We start from the raw sequence: 24686 nt of genomic DNA, 5'->3' as shown, positions 1-24686 counted from the left end.
TTTTGTAACTCCATTCACCCATCCATCCAATTTTCTGCTGCTTTATCCGGGTTTGGGTCGCAGGGGCAGCAGTCTAATCAGAGATGCCCAGACCTCCTTTGTCCCAAGTCACCTTTTCCAGCTCTTCTGAGGAGGTGGAGCGGATGCCAAGGTGTTCCCAAGACCACATAGAAATAATCTTTCAGTTTGAGCCACAGCAGAGATAGCGTGAGCTCCTCATTTCTACTCCTTGCATCTTATTCTTTATTTAGCGTACCAACATACTGATACGCCATCAGCATCAGTGCAGATGCTTCTCCCATCTTTTCGTCAGTCTCCTGCTCCACTCTTCCCTACTAGCCGTGGCCTTGGACTTGAAGTTGCTAATTGTTATCCCTACTGCTGAAAAACTGCCCCAGTGCAAGTTTGCGATCATCCCTCAGTGAAGTCAAAAAAGCACAGACATGATCCTGAAACTACTGAACCTGAAACCTTTTGCCCCTTGGCTGCACCTAGAAATTCACCAAGAAACAGATATGGTAACAAAGGGCAGCACTGCCACAGTCCAGTACCCACCGGGAATAAGACTGATGTCCTGCCAGCAATGTGAACCAACCATGTTAATTGTACAGGGACTGAAAAGCTCTTGAAGCACCCTACAGAACATCCCAAGGGATGTGGTTGAATGCTTTCTCAAAGTCTATAAAAAACGGACTGGTTGGGCAAACTCCCAAATATTTCTACTGGAAAAGCAAGAAAAGAGCTGGGCCATTGCTCCATAACCAGGAAGTAAACTGTGTTATCTTTCCTAAATCCTAGCACTCCCCTGGGATAAACATTCCCAGCGAGGATAAGCAGTGTGATCCGTCCCGAAGTTGGACCACCACCCTAGTTTGCAAATCCAAAGGTAATAACTTGCACTTGGTGTTGCAGAACTGTGTCATACAGGATAGTTGCTCAATACCGCCCAGCCAATATTATCAGTCAATATTAGCTATTTGCCGATACATTATATGAGCAAATAATTGACATTTATTTTACAACAATGAGAATTAAAACAGAAAAAAAACCACTGGAGAAACACCCCTCAACTATGTTACAAGTGTTGACGTTGCATAGTTTGTCCACCACAGCATACTCTGCGACTTCCCTGTTGGCAATGCAGGTGTTTAGAGTGCCATTAACACAACAACCGATTGATCTAAACAAGTAATCCACAACTTCGTGTGACAAAAAAACAAGATTGTTTTTACCCTGCATTGTTATATTATCTCAGCAGGGACACATTATCTTGTTTTGTGTACTTGAAAGAAAAAAAAAGATATTGGCTGATATATCCGATTTTTAAGTCAACAAATATTGGTGTCAGTCTTAGAAGTCCTATATCGTTCAGGCTCGAATCCAGACCTATGAGAAACTCAGAGCGGATCTCATCCATCTCAAGGGATCTGCCTAAGTTTTTTAACTAGCTTAGTGTTCTCAGTTACAGCAATGACCCAGTCTTCTCTGTGTCCCAAAGCTCTGTGGTGTGTCATTTAATGCTTGAAGTTGAAAGTTCAGCTATTGCATTTTGGCAGGACTTTGTGATAAATACCTAAGGATACTTTTGAAACCTTTGGAGGAAACATACTGTTTTACCTGTAGTGTGGAACACGTAGTTGTCCGAACTGTACCAATTGCCTCCCAGCATAGCAGCACAAAAAAGCATCAGGAGAGGTTCCTTGTCTATGATGTTTTTGGGAATGGACCAGCCCCGCTTGTTGTCCCATCTCAGCTTCTCCTTCTCCAGTTGCCAGGGATTGTACAACATCTAAATGCACAAAAATGATTGCTGCTGTTAAAATCATCAATTTAAGCACCAGCTGAAAACTTTAACTGGATGAACAGAGTGTGAGAAATTTGGTTTGGGCACAAACCGTTTTCAGGGTGACATTCAGATTAGGCACTGTGACCAGGCATGGCACTATTACATCCGTGGAATGGCTCTTGATGAAAATGGTCTGCACGCTGCCGCTGTTGAGGAAGGGCTGCTCTGGGTCTGGATGCAGACAGAGAGAGACAGGGAGCTGTTAGAGGTTAACCCCGATAGCAGCTGGGGTAATGGCAGCTATTACTGAGTTAACTTCATGTACGGACAGCCAGATCTCCCCCGTCCTGATAATGACCCCCAAGGACACACCTCATGTGTAGTTTATCATGATTACCAACAGCTCAGTCTGTCCCCGCCTAGCAAATAGCGGTAAGGACCTCTATTACAAAATAAACTGAGAGACAGACAGCCAAGAGGTTTAATCATCCTCTAAACAGTGTTACAATTTCACCTCAGGCTCTCTGGTGATGGAAAATATCTCTCCACTGTGTTTCATTCTTAACACCTTGATACTTCCCTTTTTTGTTGCCGCAGCTACCGATGCTCAGGACTTTGGGAGACATCGCAGCAATTGTTTTGGCAATTTAAACTGCAGCTCTTATCACCATAAAAGCTACTATTCCCTCAGCAAGAGATTATGCTATTATAAAAACGTTGATCTCTCCCGCTTTGCTGTCAGTACCGGCGATGTTTGAGCAGCAGCAAATATGTTATATGACATGCGAGCTTTTCTTCTTACGTCTTGTTTTGCATGATAAGCCTTCAGTTATTTCCATACTTCTTCTTTTTTCTGCACAACTCAAACCTATCACTTTAAGCTGCTGCGAGGCCAAACAAAGAGTCATATCAAGAGGCTTATATTTCTGCCCTGCAGTGGACTGAACACACATACACACACAAGCAACAGAAATAATACACAGCGTCTCGCACTTTAACTTCTTCTCAATAAATCACCCGCAGGTATCAGACTGCAGTTGGTTTCGGAGGAAGAGATCTGCTACTTGAGGTGAGGACAGGTTGCAGAGCAGGCTGAGCAGGTGTTTGTGTGCTTTGCATTATTCTACACATGTAAAAATACAGTATATTCATGTATTCAGATCAGCGTCTGCACTCATATGTGCGTTTAGAGCATAGCGTTAGAGCCCTGAAGGAGTAAAAGGCTGACATCTGCCCGTCTAATTGAATCCACATGTGTCCCCTTTATCCTTCAACACACTGGGTCTAATTTATGGCTGCAATTCCATCTGCTTATGATCAGCCCCCCGGATAGATCTGTGGAAACTGTTTTGGCACCTTGTCAGAGGGGATAAACAGGCGTTTCACATGAGTGGACTGGTCAGCAGGATTCCCCGCCATGACAATCATCTGTCTCTCCATGTGCCTCCTCTCCCTCAGCACATGGAGCGAGGAAAAGTAAAGAGACAACCCTTAGGGACAAGTCCTGAGTTCTAAAGTTCAAACTATGAGCTAGTCTGACTTGTCAACTTGTATATGACAAAAAATATACTGATAACGAAACACATTTCATTGGTGTTCTTTGATATGTTATTCATTTCGATATTACGAAAAACAAATAGCGCATTAATGCTTTAATTAGCTTCCCATTCCTGTCTTTATCAAAAGCTTTGCATCGCTAATATCTGAATCCTGCCAACCTCCAGGGTGTGACCGAGGCAAACTCAACAATTTCCACTTCTAATAACAGAGCGTCTGCTTTGATATTAAAGTAATATTCAAAACAGGAGATCTGCTTCAACAGGATGGCTACCAAAGAAAACAGAAATAAGGACTAAAGGTTCCACATAGCCAAGCCAAAGAGCTGCGGACCACATCAAGCAAGGGGATGAAATTTGCTCTTTTTCGAAACAAGTTCAAGAGTAAAATGAACCCACAAACATCCAGACTCAGTGTCAGAGTTACCACATTTGCAGGCTTGTGTGACTCACCCATGACAAAGACATAAATGCTGGTGGCAGTGGTGCCTTCAATGATGGCCTTGGCATCGTTATACGAGCAGCGGTAGTAGCCCGTGTCTTTGGCCTGTGCCCCATTCAGGACAAGCTTCTTGCAGTACGGCAACTCCGACTTCCCCGGACACTCGCTGACTAAGGCCACCCTCTGCCCGGGGGCTGAGGTGGTCTCCAGCTGGGAGTGACGCTGGGTTAGGTCTCGTCCAACCAGAGTCTGATCAGGCCAGGCCCAGACCAGAGTATTAGATCCCCTGAAGAGATGTGAAAAATCAAAGGACACGGAACAGATTTAATCTTAATACTTAAAATGAAAAGTTGTATTATTTGAATTAACACTCAGATTGTCACATTACTTGTGGTGTACCACAAGGTACACTCCTAGGTCCTTTAGTTTTTTTCTTTTTTTACATGATTCCATTTTACCAAAGTATCCAATGTCATAAAGTCTCTCTTCATTTCCAAGCAGACAATATGCAGATATGCATTAGCTGACATCTACCTGTTCTTAGATTGTTTATTAGTGATGTTAATTGTTCGATTGCATAAAACTTTCTTTCTGCTTATCAGTCAAAATACTCTGTGCTAAATAAAGACATTATTATTACATTGTTGTTACATGTTAAGTAAAAAAACGACAGTGTTTGTGTGACTGTGAGTGTGCTTTTTGCACTTGTAGTGATATACATTTTCCAGAGCATCTGCACATCCTTGTTTGCTTTGAGCTTTGTCACATAAATTCAGTTATGTTAACCCAGAGGCATTACGGTTGCAACCATAATGGCCGTCTGAAAACCGATAGCTATGCTTTCATCACCTTGCTCCACTAAACAGTAATGTCAGAAATGTGCACATGGTGCCAAAATGTGATGGCTGGAAATGACACAAACATGACAGATGATAATTTAAGTATTTTCAGCCCCAGTGAATAATTTTCCCTTATGGGAGTTTTTTTTTTTTAAGATGAAAACATTTATCTGAGAAATAATCTGGAAAAGACCAAAAATAATATCAGCTTTAGCAAAGACAGCTTTTTTTTCTTCTTTTTTTTGTTCACCACAAAAACAAAATGGTTAAAGGGGGGACTGCTTGGGGCAGCAGACAGCACAGCTGAGATTTTATAGGAATATAGGATCATTATCATGAGTTGACTCATATATGACACAGGCTCAGTTTAAATCGGGCCTGGCTTTGCTTTAGAACAAAAAAATCTCTGTCTTATATGACATGGCCCATTGTTTATATGGTTTAGAAATAGCAGAGTAAAACAAGTGCAGACTTTTCTTATTTAAACTGACAGTTTGCATCACAAATGTAAGACGTATAAAATGCTATGAAAACTATTAGCAATGCATGAGTGTCCAGATCCTTTGTTCACGAAAGATGTAATAAAAATGGTAACTTTATCTGAAAAATGAACTGTAGCAGAGTCTAAATGTATTATTCTCATTTGTTGATTGCAAGTAACACATTTTTTTTTAATCTATCAATGATGATTTTTTTGTAATTTCCTGAAAAAACACACAGTTTGTCATGCACAAGTGCATGTAGTCAGTCCAAAACGAGAAGAGCAGACACACATACCTGCATGTAAGAGTGAGTGTTGTGTGGGCTGCAATCACTAGTTCGTCTTTGGGGCTGTCGAGGACGGGTGGAGTCATAGAATAGCCTATCACCAGACCTGCGGGAATGAACAAGCCAACTGCATTAGAATCATGTTACACAGGTCAGTCATGACCTAGTGTTTTTGACAGAGCTGCTGGTAAGCTGTCAAATCTCTGAAGCACATCGGGAATCTGAAATCTGACACAGTGGTTATTACATTTACAAGCTGTAAGGCAATCTGCGGCTAAAGGAACCGGTCCCTGATGCTGAAAAACACCCAGATAGAGAAATTACGGCTCGCTCATGAGGCAATGCTGGTGTGATCTTTTTACCTCCGCCTCTGAAACAGCCACACAAACCATTTGCCCTTGATTTATTACAAATGCATTCACTTCACTCATCGGTGCTTGGTTAATATAGCTGGCCTAGAATGTCATTACCATAGTAGACTCCCCTCAGGGTGCTATTAGCGCTTAGTCAGACTCTGCACCTACAGTCGATCATATATAAAAGTGTCACCATGACTTATGCTCCACCTGGATATCATTAGAGATGAAAACACACACTGTGCTATCACAGGGACTGAGTGGCTGTGCGGTAGTGCAGAGGCTTTCTGAGCATTTACAAAACAAATCATGACCATTTTCCCACATCAGACTGAATAAATAAATACATAGTGTGCTTCAAGGCACTTTGTTACAAAGCGATGCACAAACATCAAAACAAACTGAGAAAATACGCATGGATAAGCATGATAAACAGTAGACTACAATATAAAAACCCTGCACTCCATATGTAAAATGTAAATAAAAACAAAGCAATGATTTTTATTCTCAAAATTTCCTCTGCACAGGAGACGAGGCTGAAAATCAGTATTGAAATCTAAGATCTTCACACCCTCAGGTGCCACTGCCTTGAAAACAGACATGTCTCTGTTGTGGAAGTCATTGCATAGGCTGAAGAACACTTCCAGAAACCACTATCTGTAAAAACTGTTGACCGTCCATAAAAGCAGGTAAAAGCTCCATCATCCAAAGACAAGCTATATGCGAACACAATCCTGAAACACTTTCTAAGGGGTCAAGCTCATTTAAAATGGACTGAGGACATTTGAAATTAGCTTGTGGAAAACTGATCTGTGTTCAGAAAAATTTAAATTTAAATATCCATGTTTTTGGAAAACATGGATATGGCATCTATGATGGTATGAGGGTGCATTAGTGCCAATGTATCTTACACATCTGGAAAGGGACCATCAATTCTGAAAGGTAATACAAGTTTCAGAGCAACATGTGCTCCCATCCATCATGTCATTTTAAGAAAGGCCTTGCATAAAACAATACTTAACTGCATATTGCAGCTATTACAACAACTTGGCTTTGTAGCAAAAGGGTCCAGTTTCTGAACTGATCTGCCTGAAGGCCAGATCTTTCACCAACTCAAAATATTTTGTCCCATTATGAAACAAAAGACCCAGGACTGTTGAACAGCGAGAATCTTATATTATCCCCTATTGGATTTGTAAGTTTCCTCACTTCCAAAGAAATGAACTACCTCCAATTTTTATGGTAGTTTCATTTTAATGAAGAGAAACAGAATATCATCTAAAAATCCAGAAAAACACCTTACTTGAAAGTTAGAAAGTGATTTGCAAGGCATTGAGTGAAATTGGTATTTGATCTTTAAGCAAAACATGAAGTGGTACTTGGTGAAGAAACTTCTGTTGGCAACCACAGTGGTAATATGCTTCTTGTGGTTGGTCACCAGATTTGAACACATCTCAGGAGGGATTTTGGGCCACTTCTCTCACCCAAGACTTGAGTAGGGAGACCTGCAAAATTTCAGTCCATTACGGCATATTATGTTACCTGTAGTGTCCTTGGCCACTGTGGTCCCAACTGCCCTCAGATCATTAACTAGTTCCTCCCGTATAGTTTTGGACTGACCCACAGCTTTTCTCATGATCATCTTCACGCCATGAGGCACTGTCACCTTCTCACCAAGCTTATTGCTGATGGTCTTGTAGCCCATTCCAGCCTTGTGCAGGTCTACAGTTTGTCCCTGATGTCTTTTGACAGCTCTTTGGTCTCACTCTTGGTGGTGGAGAGGTTGGAATGGAAGAAATGGATTCTGTGGACAGGTGTGCTTTATACACATGATGAGTTGCGATTAGGAGTATTTGTAATTGATTGATTCATTGACTGGTTTTAATCTGCGTGTCACATGGGCACACAGCCAATCTGTGGGAGCCAGAGTTTTGGCTGGGTTGTAGGGGGTAAAATGCTTATTTCACTTAATAATATGCAAATCAATTTACAATTTTCAGGTATGTGTTTTTTTTCTGAATTTTTTAGTTGATATTCTGCCTTTTTCCATTAAAATGAAAAAGTCATAAAAACTAGAGACTGATCCTTTTTTGTTAGATGTGAACAAAGCTACAAATTCAGCAGGGCAAATGCACAAATAGAGTTATACAAGCAGCTGAAAGACTATACAAATACCTTTCATATATTGGATCAGTATACTTTCTTTTATAAGCACACAAATCTATCTGGGGTCAAAACATTTGTACAATGGAGCTGCATATGCGCATTTTATATTACTTAGTCACACATCTTCTAGGTCTAGGCAACAGCAATGGAACTGCCCAGCAATGGTTTCACAGCAGCCAGTCATGACCTGCTGCCAATCAAAACTCAGAGATCTGTACAGCTGCGAATCTTAAACACCAGCCTCGTTCCTCCTACATGTCCCGCCGCCCAGGGAGCATCACAGAGCCAATTTATTCATATGTAAATTTTTCATTTTTACAATGTAAGCCCAGCTTCCTTTCAAAACTGCAAAGATTTGAAAACTTCAAATGATAATTTCTTAAAGAAATCATAAGCGATTTCGAAAAACATGCTGATTTGCTTTCTTGCTGTGACTTAGATAAGAAAATCCACGCCAGTCTCACATCTACATGCAGCTGCAATCAACAGGTGGTTAGCTGAGCTTATCACAAAGGCGAAAACTGTGGCAGCCTAGCGAGCTGCAAATACACAAAATACAACAAAGCTCAGAAACAAAGCGGACTAACGGAAGAAATCTGCAATAATAGCTGAAACATCTGATGCTTGACTAACAGGCAGAAGTATGCTGTAACTTCCTGTGTCACAAAACACGGTAAAAATAGGCAAAAATTACAATAAAACAATGCCCCAGATGTGTCCAGGTTTTTATTATAGCCTGTGTTATTTGCAGTGTTTCTATTTTTGGTTATGTTTTGTATATTTGCAGTGAGCTGCTTTTGACATGTAGGTGGCAGATTACTCAGAGCCAAGCTAGCTGTTTCCCACCGGTTCCAGTCTTTATGCTAACTTTAGATAAACGGCTACCTCAGCCTCAGCAGTTATCTGTAGTTTTGCCAAGAAAGCAAAGAAACATCTCCCCTATAAATTTGAACGTTGTATTATATTATTATTCCACTAAAAAAGAAAGAGAAAGCTAAAATAATCCCCTTTAACTTATCCTGATTTATTGCTGCAGGAGATAACAACTGTTAACAGTAAAACTGTCACCAACATCTTCTCACAGATGTTAAAACTGACATTAGTGAATCATTCAGAGCTAATATTGGCATTCTCTACAAAAACAAACATGCTGAAGGCTGCAGTGGGAGTCGGTGGCAGTCCATAAATCATTCCCAGTTTGGTGCCCAGCAGGATCTTCCTTCCTTCCTTTTTTTCGAAATCTTTACTCTGCCTCGGAGGAATAGCAGAGACTCCCCCAACGTATTGTCTCTGCTGTCATGTGAACTTGCCACCAGATTCAGTCCCATCACCGTTTGAGATGCTGCAAAGTCAAACAGCGGGCTGTGAAAATTGCACACACAGAGGCCAGCATCAGGCCCCCCAAAGAGCTACAGACCAGGGGAAAGTGAGAAAGGAAATTCCTGTCAGGACACGTCCAAATTTCTATTTTAAGATGTGTGGATTTCCTTCCCACAGGCACCAGGAGAAAAAGATCATCTCGAGGATTCTTTGCTCATTTTTTAAGGACAGCAGATAGCTCCAGCAAAGCTCTGGACCACCCACACCTTTCCATTCACAGACCTGGATGCAGAGTGTAATGGGAGACCTACAATATTTCATCAAGTTCATGAATTTTTACATTCAAATGACTGAAAAAATAATGAGGTAGCTTTAGAATAGAAATAAACTTTATTTTCTTTATTGATCACCTTAATGTTCTAATCAGCATTTTATGTCAACAGTAGATTAAATGATGTGTGCTAGTAAAATGTGCACAAAGATATGAATCGTTTATTGTGACAAATTAGCGAAAATTGCTAACTGTGCCTTTCAGCACTTTGGATCTCTTTTATGTTTGTCAGCTCTTTGTTATCTTTCCTGCCACAAACTTTCATTCTCTATCTTTTGTCCATAATTTTGAAGAATTAGGCCATATCGTATTCATAAGGACCTCACGGTACCTTGTTATCCTAACAGAGCACTTTTCTTTCAGACGTCAGGCTTACTTGTGGTTCCTAGAGTTTATAAAAGTAGAATTGGGAGGCAGAGCTTTCCCCTCACTCCCAGCTCCGCCCCTAAACTAGCCTGTTTCTGCAGGAGGTTTCTTCCTGTTTAAAGCGAGGTTTTCCTTCCCACTGTCTCCAAGTTCTTACTCATAGGGGGTCATCTGATTGTTGGGGTTTCTATCTAATATTGTTCAGTCTTTACCTTAGAATATAAACCACCTTAAGCTGACTGTTGTTGTGAATTGGTGCTAATCAGAGCGGCATGAAAAATGCTAATTTCTGATAGCAAAAATTGTTACCACCACTTAGAAAAAAATGCTTTATAGACATGCATTTTTCTGAACATGGCCTCTCATGCCTCTGTGAGTAGTAACTGTTCTAAAAAATTAAAGGTAGAGGTAGTGTTATGTCCAGAAGGGGGTCAGTGTGGATGACTGGGTGCACAAAATGTCACACTTGGACAATGAAGTCTACTGTTTACATCCCTTTAAGCACCACTAGTGTTTACTTAGGTGCATAAACTTTTTTAAAGAGCTATTGTTAAAGAGGTTTTGCATCAAAAACAATAAAAGAAAGTACAAATGACAAATGACTTCACTAAGCAGACCCGCCACAGAAATAATATCAAAGAGGTGGCAGTGAACAGCCCACACTCTGCCACCCACACATCTGACTTTATTGATTTCTGCCATTTTTTTATTATTCCCCACAAACCTGAACCACCTTCATTACAGCAATCTGTACAATAGTGTTGGACTAAAATGATATTGATCTCTGACTCTAAGATACAGTTGACTATATATAATATGTAAGAATCCTACGCACAGGCTGACATATGGTGACAAATGTTAGACGTGCAGACTGAGTGATGAACTGGGTCCTAAATCCCCTTTGTAGATGAGTCTCTGTGATGGATGCTTCCCTGAGAAAAATCTGTTGGGAGATCACACACTGGCAAGCCACACGCAGATTGTACATCACTTTTGAAATGTCATTAATGACTGGCATGCCTGAGAGATAAAATGCCAAGCTGTTGGAGGTGTAGGTTGTTGAAGGAGGGGAGGCTACAACACAAACATTTACCATTACAGTGAACACCTCAGCTGTGGATTTTTTGTAAAACAAAAGCTACAGCGTGCAGTAGATGTGTGTGCGTCACAGGAAAGGGAAAAGCAGCATCACACCCACACGGAGTCGAGCTAAAATCTCCCAGAAATCACAGATCATTCAAACTGACAGAATTAATGTCATATACGCCGCTGTTTGCTGAGCTCAGCACCTCTGCGCTCTATCTGAAGCGGCAGTCTGAAAATAACGTGCACCAACTCGATAATTTGGATTTCTTGTGTATCACTCGTCATCCTAAGTGGCTATCTCGCATCTGCTGAAGGAGTCGGAACTTATTTTGTGCTGGGTTTCGCATGACTGCAGGTCGAAGCACCGCCGACCTCTCTGCTGATTGATGAGTGGTGGAAGGGAGTATATACTGTAGGTGACTCTCATCCATGTTAGTGCAGAGGCTGCTGTTTCTTTCACCCCGTGTTTAACAGCGATGGCAAATTTTTGTGCCAGATGTCAATATCTTCCATATGGATGTGCTTCAAAATGTATACACTCCCTTTCCAAACCGCGAAACCCCAGATATGGAGACCTGTCACTCCATCAGCTGCACAAAGCGTTTCAGCACATATATATAATCCCATTAGTGTTTGCTTGCACTCTGTCAAATACAATTAAAAACACACGAGGCGAATGCCAAAGTAAACACGTCGGATCCTGAAAGTTTGGGGCTGATACCGTGTCTTGTCATGATAATAAACACTTTTTCCTGGTTTGAGCTTACATGCTGCTTTTCATGGCAGACTGCAATGACAATCACTCGTTTATCTGGGTATGCCTTAAACTGTGAAGAACAGAAAGGTTAATGGTCACCGTGTATTGCAAGGGCTACGTTCCTGAACAAGAGCTTCAGCTGGAGGTCAGTCGGTGGGTGGACAGTGAGTAATCTGAGCTGCAGTTGTGAACTCTGGTTTAAGGTGACTGTGTTATCCTTCAGTACACAAGGCTTCAAGCTTCCAAAAGAAAAATGAGTGTCTCAGTTATGTCTAGTTTGTCTTTAATTTGCTTTTATTTAACTGGTTTTAGTGCCTGAGCGACAGTTTAAAATTAGTTTGCATTTCTGGCCACTTCTTTTTTAAGTCATGGCTTATGTATAATGCATTTTGCTGACATTAAACGCAGCCACTGATTTCTCATCATTTGTGTGAGACACACAGTCTTTTATGTCCTGTGTCATTGCGTTGTAATACAGCAACTAATACAGGACACATTGCATTGCTTGATAATGTCAGTGTAACTGACAAAAAAAAAAGGTCAGGCATAGATCAGCTAACTCATCTCCAAATTTAACATGAAGTCACATTAGCTGACGAACACCTGGAGCTTCATAAAGTCCAACTACTTGTACACAAGTTCAGCTGCTCGTTAATGCAATTATCAAATTAGCCAATCAGTTGGCAGCAACGAAATACATTTATGCATGCAGACATGGACCTGATTAACTTCAAACTGAGCATCAGAATAGAGAAGAAAGGTCGTTTAAGTGAGATGTGGGGCTGGTCTGAGTATTTAAGAAACTACTGATATACTGGGATTTTCCCAGCAACCATCTTAAGGGTTTACGGAGTCTGAAAAAAAAGAAAATACAGAGAGAGAGGCAGTTTTCTCTGCAAAAATTCTTTGTTGATATCAGAGGTCAAAGGAGAATGACCAGACTGCTTCAAGCTGATAGGATGGCAACAGAAACTCATTATAGCCAAAGTATGCAGAAGAGCATCTCTGAATGCACAGCACGTTGTACCTTAAAGCAGATGGGCTAGAAGACCACACCATGCGCCCACTCCTGTCAACTAAAAATAAACAGCTGAGCCTACTATTCACACAGGCTCACCAAAATTAGACAGTAGACGATTTGAAAAACATTGCCTGGTCTGATTTGGAGTCAGAATTTGGAATAAACAACATAAAAGCGTGGATCCAACCTGCCCTGACAGTTAGTTCAGTGTACTCGAGTGTCCTCCACAGTCACCAGATCTCAATCCAACAGAACACCTTTGGGATGTGTTGGAGCAGAAGATTCACTTCATGGATGTGCAGCTGACAAATCTGCATCGACTGTGTGACGCTTTCAAAAATCTCTGAGGAATGTTTCCAGCACCTTCTTGAATTCAGGGAACACTTAGGACCAACCAGCACTAACACATCGTAACTGATGAAGAGGCCAGTGCGTGTATATTTTAAATGTAAAACACAATAACACACATGTTAACACTTTTTTCTAACTGCTACAGAAACTGGAGATTGAACCGCTGACCTTCCAATTAGTGAACAATGTGCACTCCCTCCCAAACCACAGCCGCCCACACAGGCATACAAAATTAAATGCAGACATATAGGGAATGGTTAACAGCGATGTACACTTTAGTAGGTTTGCTGGAAAATGTATTGGATCGTGCCAAATCATTGGTATAAATCATTTTTGCAGATGATTGTATGTCGAAACCCTATTCGGAATGACTCCCTGGGCTGAAACAGCAAAATGAGTGGTGACTGGCCCATTTACAAGCACCTTACAAATGTGAACACGGACAGAGAGCCAGAAAAATATTTTAAGCCTGGTTCCCCTCTTTCCCATGCATTCCAGCTGGTGGTGCAGAGATAAGCAGCAGCTTCGGGAGATTAGCCTCGACCAACAAATATTACAGTAATTTCATGCTGGATTCTGTTATCTAATGATTACAGATGATATAAACACATAACATTAGATTTATAAATGACTTCAGGCACTTAAGTGTTGTGTTTACATGCTCTCATAGAGACAGGCTAATTCTGAGTCTCCTTTATGTCTGAAGCAGCTGAAGTGACAGCAACTCGATGACTTTAGAAACCTTGTGATTCGGCTCACCGACTTCTCGGTATCTGACACTCTGATCACCAGGGCTTGTCAAAAATAATTAAATTCTGTCTTCAAGAGTCGCAGAAGATTTAGCCTCTTCACTGACAGTCATTTGACATGGCTTTGTAACAGAGAAGCAGCTCACTCAACATGTCCTTGTAAAGACACCTGACATTTCTCTTGAGAAAATAGAATTTCTCTCTTGTTTTGAGAAAACCCATTCTTAGATTAGTTTAAAAGATTTGTAAAAGAGAAGAAAGGATAGGCACAAAAAAATATTAAAAAAGCAAAAAAAGTTCCATCCATGTTTGACACCAGCCATATAAAGGGATATGGTTACACCGGCCGGATGACTTCCCAAAGCAGGCCCCTCTGATTTTCTACAATATGGAAGTCCCAGATGTATATATGTGAGCTCTGTGCCAGAAGTCAAACACTTGCAAGGACAACTGTGTCTGTTTACTCCACGAGTGCCATCGGGCCTCGCTGATGTGCCAGCCTCCTAACTGGTTGACAGGGAGGAAAGAAGTGCAACTGGTTTCCTGTCAAATAAAATCTGTAAACAGCATTTTATTAATTCGAAAGACTCAGAATGCCTAACAGGCCATAAAACGTCTGCAGCCCAGTGTTTTGCAGCAATTTCCAGCTATTCCTTTGAATACAAAGAAAAATGATCTTAATAATGCTGGAAAAGTTTAATTTATTTGGGACACTTGCAGATGCACAGCAAAGCTTATTAGGCTTGGTTTACATTAGAACAGCAAAATATGCATGCTTGAATGCACAGCATGCTAGAGCCAGCCAGGTCCAATTGTTTCCTGCCCTCGCATTTCCTGCCTGATTTTCACCCATATCATTCAGCTCAATGTAATCTTATTTGCATTATGCCAAATCACAACAGATGTCATTTCAGGGGGCACTTGACATAATAAGGTCAAGCTCTCTCACAATATTTCAGAGAGAAGCCTACTGCACGGCTTCCTTTGATTCTAGCAACAACGGGGGGAAAAAACTCCCTTTTATTAAGAGGAAACCTGTGCGCACAGCAGAAATCCATAAATCAAACAAATGTGTGTTTCAAATCTCTTGTTCCCGTTTGTGTTTCCCCTACTGATGGCTGGGAGCTCAACAGAAGCAGTGCATCAGTGTGGTTTCTCTTTCTCGTGCAGTAAACAAGAAGAATTTCCAGATAATCGGAGTTCCAGGGGCAACATTACATCCAAATGTACTACGTTTGCAAGATGAACTGCAGAACTGCTGAAGTTAGTGGACCTACGGTGATTCATACACACTGGATTTTTAACCCATTTAAAAGCCTCTTGATATGCGCACTCCCATTTTATTTGCTGACCTCTCTGCATGGCTCACATTGGGAGTTTTTGTCACATTTACGCAATACTGAATGTGGGCATCCTATAGTCTGTGAAGGACACCTGCTGACTAGATAAATCGCACACAGAGAGAAAGCTTCAGTGCCATAGGGCACTTTAAGCCCGTTAGAAATGTAAAGCTTCTCTGAGAAGCAGCCGGATGCAAGGCAGGCGGGATTCGTGGGCATTAAAGGCGAGTAGGCGTGAAGACGAGTCCTCCTCTCTTTCGCTCGCTCTCCTCGGGAGCGACACAGGGCGCTCGTGTGAAAAGCAGAGCGATGTTTTTCACTGCGAGCAAATTTCCTGTTTTCTTTATCATATCCACGCGTCTCCCGCTTCCCGTTTTCATGGACACTAAAGATGATTTTGCCGTCAGCGTTTTCCTCTCCCCTCTGTAGTTTTGTTTCTGATCAGTCACATGACAGGAACAGGAAAAGAGGAACCATTTGCAAACAAATAACTTGTCAGAGTCTTAGTTTTAGCGCACAGGAGGGACTCAAGGGAATTTAAAAATAAAGGCTTTCACAGATATAATGATTATGGTAAAGCGTGTGCGGAGTCGCTGTGTGGTTATATAAAATGCGCATGAGCAAAGTTCCAATGGAAATTCAGTTTAGATTCAATTACAGTAATAAAAAAAAGAAAGCGAAACACACATGAATGAAAAGAATGTGCAAACTGTTTCAACTTTTTTTGGTGGCGAGGGTTAAAATCAAGAGCAGCTTGAGGATGCAGCTACACTGTTACTGTGTTACTGGCTGAGGTCCAAGGCTAGAGGGCTCTGAAATAGCACCATATATCTGCCGAAGGACGGGAGGCCAAGCAGGCCACGGAGCAGACCTGCTCTTTGGATGTGAAGTCAGTCAGCCACGGGCTCTGACACGCTTCCCTCTCTCTCCCAGCTTCCTCTGTCATCTGGACACAAGGCCGGGCCAAATCCAGGCGACTGGCTGACTGGCAGCCTGGCTTTGATTTCATTGTTACTACATAGGTGGATGACATCCACCACATCCCTGTCCTCTCCACTGCTGGGGGAGAAAAAGCCTTTCCAACATCCTGCCAGAGGAGGGCTGCAAACATAAGGATGCCACGGCAAGCCATCTGGGCCAGCTTCCTATGTTTAAAACCTCTGACCCTGACTAAACCTTCCTGTACCTGCCACACAGGCACACCGGACAGCTCAACTCTTCCTTTGCAGCAGTGACTCTTTTTTTTTTTTTTTGGCTTGTCATCATTTTTATAACTGAGATATTGCTTCCTCCACTGAGAAGGGAAGCAAGTACATTCTGGTAAATGCTTTGCCCGTGTTTCTGGCAATGATGATTTTGTGTGGAAGAATCTAAAATGTTCCTTTTACAACTAGCTGTACAAAAAAAAAAAAAGAATGCCAACATTAGTGCCAAAGATTAGCACAATCCAGCCCTGCTGTGATGGCTTGCATGCTCATAAAAATCACGCTGTGCCTCTTTAGAAGCCAAACGTTAAGGAGCTCCATTGCTGTGCTCGTTACCTGATTCGTGCAGACTCGGGCCATAAACAAGTCTCTGCTGCTGTCGTGTCAGATCTCCTGGCAAACTAAATCACCGCGGCAGCTTAAGATGCCGGAGAAAAGAAGGGCAAAGTAGGGAGTACTGGGTCAGCAATTATGGTGCTGAGTGCCTAAAGGGAGGGAAGCTGGCAATTTCCTCAGGCTTTGCCAATAGACCCTTTCCCATGAACCTCAAATGACCTCCAATGCACAGCAAGTACTGTGAGTGACCAATAATATGCTACACGGACAAGTCACAACCCTAAACCCGCACAGCTGTCCGAGCCTGAGCAGCAGTTTGAAAGTAATAGCGATGGCAACTCTAGCTAGAATTACGAGGGCTCCAAATCATGTTTGTTTCTAAGCAACAGAGGCATTTTGGAGTGCTGTAATATAACTGCGATACAGGCACTGTGTCCAAGGAGCCGGTCTCTGCCTTTAGAGGTATCAGGCCACGGATGCCACAAAGGAAGAATTTTCCTCCTGTGCCTCACAACATAACTTACAATAAATGTCGTCACTGCCTCGTATGGCTGTTGGATCCCATGCAATTACTTTTGCATTAGCGTGTCATGACAATTTGTGAAGTCAACACATTTGTAGCTGTGAACTGAAACCCCCTGATTATTCTGGACTCTCTCATTTGATCATCAACCTGTCGCCCCCTAGAATGACACCCAGCTGACTCGACAGATTGTGCACGACTCCTCACAGTTGTTTTTCTTTTTAATGTCGATTAACAACGGCAGTGACACAGCACTCACTCGTGCAGTTGTATAAGCTCTTCACCCTCCATGGGTGGCTCTGTACACTCAGAGACTCACAGTTCAAGTATTCAGCCATCAAAGCGTCACTAAAATGCTGTCCTTGTGATGGACTGCAACATGAAACTCAGGCCTGGGTGAACATGAGAGACAGGGGGAAAATCAATAGGTGAAACCTCGTCTGCACAGTAATTATTCCAAGTGTGGGAGAGATTTTTTTAAAAGAGTGCAAAGAAAATAGAGCCCACTGAAACATTTCATTTGCACAGCAGGGACACTGAAATGACCATGGAGGTATAGTTCTGAAAAATCCCTTCATGGCCCTTTGTATAACTTCTCTTTTTCATACGACAACTCTATTGATTTTGAAAAGGTGCTACAATAAGGGCTGAATAACCAAGAATAACCATTATTTTCTTGTGGTGGGTCAATGGAACCATTCATACAACAAGACAAAGGCAGATTTTTCTCTTTTCTGATTGTTAACACACAATTATCTGTCAGTTTATACATCACCAACTGAGTGCAACATGATGAAAGTACTGAGTTAATTTTCTATTTGAACTGTTTTGACATCACCTGTGGCTTTGTAGCAATTATTTAGCTACGAACAACAAGTGGGTCACAACCTCCCTTTTATCAGGGCAATCTGTTAACCCATCAGCTAGCTGACTCTGGGAGCAACAGCCAATATTTTTGGGTTTCCAATGTATCAGGATGTCCGGACGGTGGACACCGGATGGCTGATTCATATTCCTGTTCCATCTGTCGGTCGCTGCGTGCACATGTGACGATTACAGCTACATGTAGAAATGACAAGTAAAACCAGAGAAAGCTTCTGGTACCAAAACTCTCGTCCCTTGCCTACAGACTGCAGACTGAATGCTGTAGACTGCTCCTTAGATTGTCTGTGTGGGCCTATTTGTGTATGTATTTGGGTTTCTTGTTTGTTTAAATACGTTTTAATATGTTAATGACCTTTTTTTATGCCTGCAAACACCTTTGAGCCTCCAATTAACTGAACTAAAACTCTATTGGCAATTTGGAAGTTGGAATGGCAAAGTCTTTTCCCATCTCGTAAATGGATTGACATTTAAGTGTTTTTATAGTATTATTAACATCTCCATACCACATTTACACATTCACAGACATTCATATAGTGCTTTATACAACATATGAAGCATGCTTATCTCTCAAACATACACACTGATAAACACTTTTGGGCATTTTGGGGTTCAATATTTTGCCCAAACACACTCACAGCCAAGACCCTAGGCAGCAGGGGTGCTGCGGGTGCTAGGGCGCCCCCTGTTGCAAAAGGCAGACATCACCAGAGCCACTGAATGGAAGAGTCCGTACCACAAACATGAAAAAGGTCCAATGGGCCTTTCCCCTTTTTACAGCAATGGCGGATCATGGAGTCTCACGATAGTTCCAAAAGTTAGCAACACACACTAGCCGCACCATAGAGATAAAGCAGCGCAGACTTTTTTAAAACGTAAGAAACAAGTTAAAAAACTAGTCTGCTTGTTATCAGAACACATTCCAACTGTCCACTAAACCCTTGTGAATTTTGGCCCCCTGCTAACAAGACTCTGACTTACTCAGAGGCTTTGCCCATAACCAGCTAAATATGCTCAGACTCTGAACAGGAGTGTGCCTCAAGAGTAAAATTAATTTCTGAGTGTAAATTTGGAGGTTTATAACCTGCACCCAGATGAAGGCAACTTTTGGCTTATTATGAGCTGCTGCTGAGCAGTTTAATACTATAATTAAGCAGTAATTGTTGTTCTTGACTGTCTGTGTAAATCTGGCTTTTGGGCCAAGTCAAATATTATCCATATTTGGATAGGTTCAGTTTTGGCTGTTTATTCTTGTCTGCTGTGTGCAGCAAAGTCTGGTGAGTAATATTAGAAAGTGACAAGACAAATACAATAATATATATTTTATATCTTAGACTCTAGTACCCCGTCGCCTGCCTGCCTAATTCAGCACCCCCACCTTCAAGGCCCTTCCCACGGCTGATTTAGACTTGTGCAGTGAATCTTTGGACAGCCTACGACATAACCTACGTAAATGGCCAGTGCTGTTGCCAGCACTCATCCTTGTGCGTGTGTGATATGTTAGTTTCCTTGTGATTGTGTTCCGGTGTTTTATATGCCAGCCACAATAGAAAGAAATAAAATACTGGGATGTTTTATTCCTCCTGGGCCCCCGCTCTTTGTTGTGGTTAGTTTTGGTTTTTGATGGGTTTTAAAATGGTTTTTATTTTATTTTTTTTGGAGGCAAACATATTTGTCTCTCAACTTTTTTTCCACTTCCCTGTCATTTTCCTCACGTCCGTTCCAATTTTTGATTTCCGTTCTGCAATCTCCCTCCAGGAATTTGATGAAACATGTGAGTCCTTACGTTAAGGCAGTGATTATGATTCCCTTAGTTCCCTCAGTTACTCTTCCATTGAGCTGGACATCAGGTTGTGTCATAAGTAGTGCTGTAGGGTTTCAGAGAGGTCTGCGATTATGACCCACCTATGGTGTAAATTTAAAATAGAGGTATAAATCCCCCATTAATCCCCTGTCACATTGGAGGACAGGCGATAGAGCAATCAAACTACTTCATGAGCCACGTGGGAGTGGGCTATTCATTTTCCCAACTGGGCTTCATGAGAAACTGGTATTGTTGTGGAGGGCTACACCAATAACCTTGTAAAAAGATAACATTAACACTGAGCTAAACTGAGTTCAGCTTATTGGCCCAGGTTTTCATGTGGGCCCTTAAGAAAATCATTTTTGCCACCCCCGATAGTCACCCTCATGTGTGCAAATGTCCAATTAATAAAGAAGACGTGCACCACAGAGTAAAAGGAAAAAATTCAAAAGTCCCTCGGCTTGTTCCTCGGCTTGGCTAATAACATTCAAAATGGGTGGTGAGGCTGGTCACTGTATTATCTCACAGCGGCATTACTATACTATATTTTTACATGAAAAGCATGTGGGGATCGCTGAAGTGACTAAAGCTCATTTTCACAGACAGAGGGAGCCTTTATCAAATCTCATGGCATCCCGAACGGTTGTTAGTGAGATGTTGCCTCCAAAACCACTAATGTCACTCTTAAGGTGCTATTAGAAATGTCGGGGTATCACCAGAGTTCTTGGGATTTTGTGCTATGACAGCTGATCCAAGAGAAAACGAATGAAATTCAAAAATATCAACAAAGAGACAAAATAGTTTAATAGAAAAGTGGCGCCTCTCCAAAAGTTAATGGTTCTCTTTAAAATAGTTTACATCGGGACCAGAATGGTGGCCACTGGATACTGCAAAGCAATGCAACTAGCATGACTAGAAACTGGGCATTGAAAACATGCAGGGGTCAGATATTTGAAAACAAAAATACCACAGATGGTTTCCATCGACTGTCTAACACCAACTTGGACACATATTTGGCCTCTGCTTCAGATTCCTGGTGTTGAAAGAGCTTATCTCTCAGTTCTAGCTGTATTTGGGGTATTTGCGCTGTAGCATAATGAGAAAGTGAGTGACCAGAGCCCCAAATGCCCAGGGGGCCTCACTGCTCCATGCCAGCGATGAGTGAGCCACTGGACTCCTTATTTATTTGGACTTTACTGCAGCAGCAGCATTCCTCTCAGAGGAGGCTCTCTAGCTGACAGAACAAGATATTCAAGAACGGACACCGTGGACCACAGAGTCCTGAGGTTGAATCCTGAGATCAGCACTGAGAACCAGGAGGGGGTATTGTTAGCTAAAACAACTCAACCTCTATAAGGGTACAACTAGAATAATACCCAAAGTTGAGAGTCAGATTTCTGGGATGATCTGATCAAGCAGAGGTATGCGTACAGAAAACACTCTGCTAAAAGCAATATCAACACTGTGCACCCAAGACAGAGAGCAAGCCAAAGATCATTTGGCTCAGGAGCTCAGGTTTTCTTTTTTTGTTTTCTCTCTTTTTTCTCATATGTGGCTCATTTTGACTGGAAAGGGTTTAAAAAGCCAGTTACGGCGCAACAAAATGAAGGAAATTATGAGGAGAGAATGAAGGAATCAGTGACTCGCTATTCATTCCAACGCTGTCAAATAGCAGCAGAAGTTTCCCCCGTGATGTCTTTCTTAAATAAGACAGAATTTCTGTGATGAATGTCTTTGCACTGCTGTAATTCAAACCAGAGGCAGAGCGTGACAGCATGATGGGACAAAATGACTCGGGCAGGAGCTTTTTTAAATGCAGCTGCTGCGTAGATTATCTGCTCTCCCCATCTTATGACAATGACTTCTGGGCTGGCGGGTCTACAATGGACTCACCTTTAATCTCTCCCTCTGATCATTGTTAGGGCAAGTCTGTGATCTAGTTACAGTTACATCAAACTCAGAAATGGCTTTTTAATGTCACGCATTTGAGAAAGAAAGAAATCTGGGGAGTGTGGGGTTAGGAGGGTTAAGAAAACCCCTCGGACCAAAGACGTGCATACTCTTTCAACACAAGACTTTGTTTTGTTGAATTTATTTGATGAGAGATTTTATAAGTGAGGCAGACACAGACAAAGATCTCTGATGTTTCTGTCTTGGATGCTGTTTCACGAGTGGGAAAAAAAAAGACAAGAAACACTTTGCTTTAACTCCACATCTCCAACACCTCAAGACCATATTTAGCCCTCAGCAAGTCTGCATCCTATATAAAGCAGCTGAGCATAACATGGCGCTTGACTTGATTCCAGTCAGAAGTATTTCAAAAAGCGGCAATTCTGAGCTTCAAACTGCCATCTTTCTCCCACCTCTCCACTTCAGAGTGTCAATCAATCCCATAAGTTCCCACTGTGAGACTTGAAAAATGCCTCCAGGTTAGTTCTTCGACATTCTGTTTCATTTTTATGCTTTCTGTACCAGTTGAGAAGCAGAGGGCCTCTGTATGGATGAACACCCTGCAGAATAGGCTTGTAAGATGAGGAAAACATTATACAGAGCTTTAAATATTAAATTTTTTTTTGATTGGAATGAAAACTCGGGTTTGGTTCTTGTTCTCAGCGGATTCATGTGACCCAACCGGCACAGCTCAATGACATTAAGTATTCTCTCCATATGGTGACTGCCCCTCACAAAAAGTTCTTTACAGACAGCTGCTCACCAGCAACTGAACAACTCAAACATCCACATTCAGTCATTTACGGAAAGCTGCGAGCATTCTCAGCCGTAGATGTTTCATACATCTAATTTAAACCGTGCGTAGAGGACCAGCGTGCTTTAGATTATTTAGACACAGCCTGGCTGAACTTGTTTGACTTTAAGACACACAAGTGACAATGGAAGACATGTGCAGGCAGAGCTTTTTGCTTTCCACAAAAAAACAGAAGATTGCAGAGAAAAGATCTGGACCCTCACCGACATATGGGAGCCCAGTGAGCTCTACACACACAACTGATGCAAAGTCACTAAAAGTCAACTCAGCTGAATCCTCTGGTGTTTTTGTATCTCCTGAGATTAAGGCACCATCAATTAACAGCTACATCTTCATCAAACACAACAACAACATGCCTCCCCCTAGTGCCTATCTGCATGTAGACTTGTTGAGTCTTACACCGTACCAAAAGATGCGCACTCTTAGTGTTTGTCAAAAGGATTGATTAAAAGTGGGTTAAAGTTTTTACGCATAAACTTTGCAGCTAATAACACGCTGATAACACGGGAAGTAGCCCCTACGCACAAATGCGCACAATCAATATCCACCTGGCTTTGTTCAAACCTCGAGTAAAACTTAAATTAAAAGCTCAATCCACCTCACAGCAGAGGAAAGCCGGTGTAAACCTAGAGTGCAACACCTCACTTTGTTTTTCGTTTAAATAAAGTTGCGCTCAAAACTTCCACCGTGACTCAAGTCGTTATGAGATGTCTCCTCACCTGAGGCGTATGCTAGTCCAATCCAAGTCCGACAGAACAGCGTAAAGTCTGTCTTCATCTCCAGATCTCCGGTCCAGAAGTGCACAAGCTTGAGCTGAGTTTCTTTCTCTTTAATTTTTTTTAGAAGAATAAAAGAAAAAGGACAGGTTGGTTTTAACAGGCTCTTAGTGGAGAAGCTGGTTTCAATGAAGGTCCTTGGGTGGGATTAAGGGGGGGAAACTCAGGTGAACGCTGTCTGTCTGTGGGCTGCTTTGCGCAGAGAGGACATAGCCGAAGTGCTGAGGAAAAGGAAAAGCACACACACACACACACACCACACACACACTTTCCCCCCTCGTTTAGTTTAAAAGGATGCATAAGGCACTGAATGGGATTTTCAACGATTTCCCTTTCCTTTGCTCGTGACGGGAGCGCATCCACATCTACCCACCCAGTTCATAAACCAAGCTGAAGTGGAGAGGGGTGTGAGCGTGTGAGGTGGTGTGTACGGGCTAGGGAGGTGGGGTGTGGGGGTCAGCCAAACATCCATGACAAAGTTCCTTCCTGCAAAGTCTTGCGTTTCATCCTGCTGTATTAAAGACTTTTAGAACTGCTGATAATAACTGTGGAGGATAATAAAAAAGTACAATAAGAGCACTGCAATATTGGAGCTGTGGGTTTTCCCATTTGTTGCGTTGCTGCAGAACCGTTTGGCATTGATTTTCTGTCATGGATTTTTCCCAAAGCATTTAAAGTCGTCCTGACACCTAAATAGCTCAGCAGGTAATCCTAATACCATCAGAAATTCTTACAAAACCACCACGGGAGCACTGAAGTCACCACAGGAAGGAAACAAATGCCACTGCGAGATAAAGCAACAGAGGCAGCCTTCAGACAAATATAAGAATGTAAGAAGGAATGGTATTTTCTATGTATCAAAAATAGGCTCAAATTTAATGTTTTTAAATCCTTCTGACACCAAACTGTCAATGCAGTTTTATGTGTTTAGGTCAAATGCTGGTTGTTAATTTGATGTAAAGGAAAGATCTCTTCTGGCATGCTTCTGGACACAAATTCTTCCTCATGTTAAACAAACATAAGCTGAGGGAGTGCCTCTCTATTAAGTGTCCGTAATGACTCATCCAACGGGTCAGATGTAAGTAATGATGCCTCCAAGACTAAACTGCACAGAGTTTCTTCTAGGCTTGACCAAATCATGTTAACCCCCACCACCCACTCA

General features: G+C 41.9%; 1 protein-coding gene across 2 annotated transcripts in view; it reads right to left on the bottom strand.

Annotated features, from left to right (window-relative positions):
- flt4 (fms related receptor tyrosine kinase 4) overlaps positions 1-23901 on the bottom strand; it is a 47350-nt gene extending 23449 nt beyond the window's left edge. For both annotated transcript variants that reach the window (XM_087848720.1, XM_006781620.3), the window contains exons 1-5: positions 23468-23901; positions 5401-5497; positions 3796-4070; positions 1896-2017; positions 1618-1789 (exon numbers count right to left, since the gene is read on the bottom strand). In XM_087848720.1, coding sequence (XP_087704846.1) covers positions 1618-1789; positions 1896-2017; positions 3796-4070; positions 5401-5497; positions 23468-23525 — 724 coding nt within the window. In that variant the 5' untranslated portion in view covers positions 23526-23901. The remainder of the gene's footprint in view (positions 1-1617; positions 1790-1895; positions 2018-3795; positions 4071-5400; positions 5498-23467) is intronic.
- Positions 23902-24686: the final 785 nt, after the last annotated feature.

The sequence above is a fragment of the Neolamprologus brichardi genome, chromosome 2 (assembly GCF_056152115.1).
Source record: "Neolamprologus brichardi isolate AB-2024 chromosome 2, ASM5615211v1, whole genome shotgun sequence".
In the NCBI taxonomy this organism is placed as follows: domain Eukaryota; kingdom Metazoa; phylum Chordata; class Actinopteri; order Cichliformes; family Cichlidae; genus Neolamprologus; species Neolamprologus brichardi.
The sequence above is the reverse complement of the archived record's forward strand: the minus strand, read 5'-3'. Positions and strand labels throughout refer to the sequence as shown.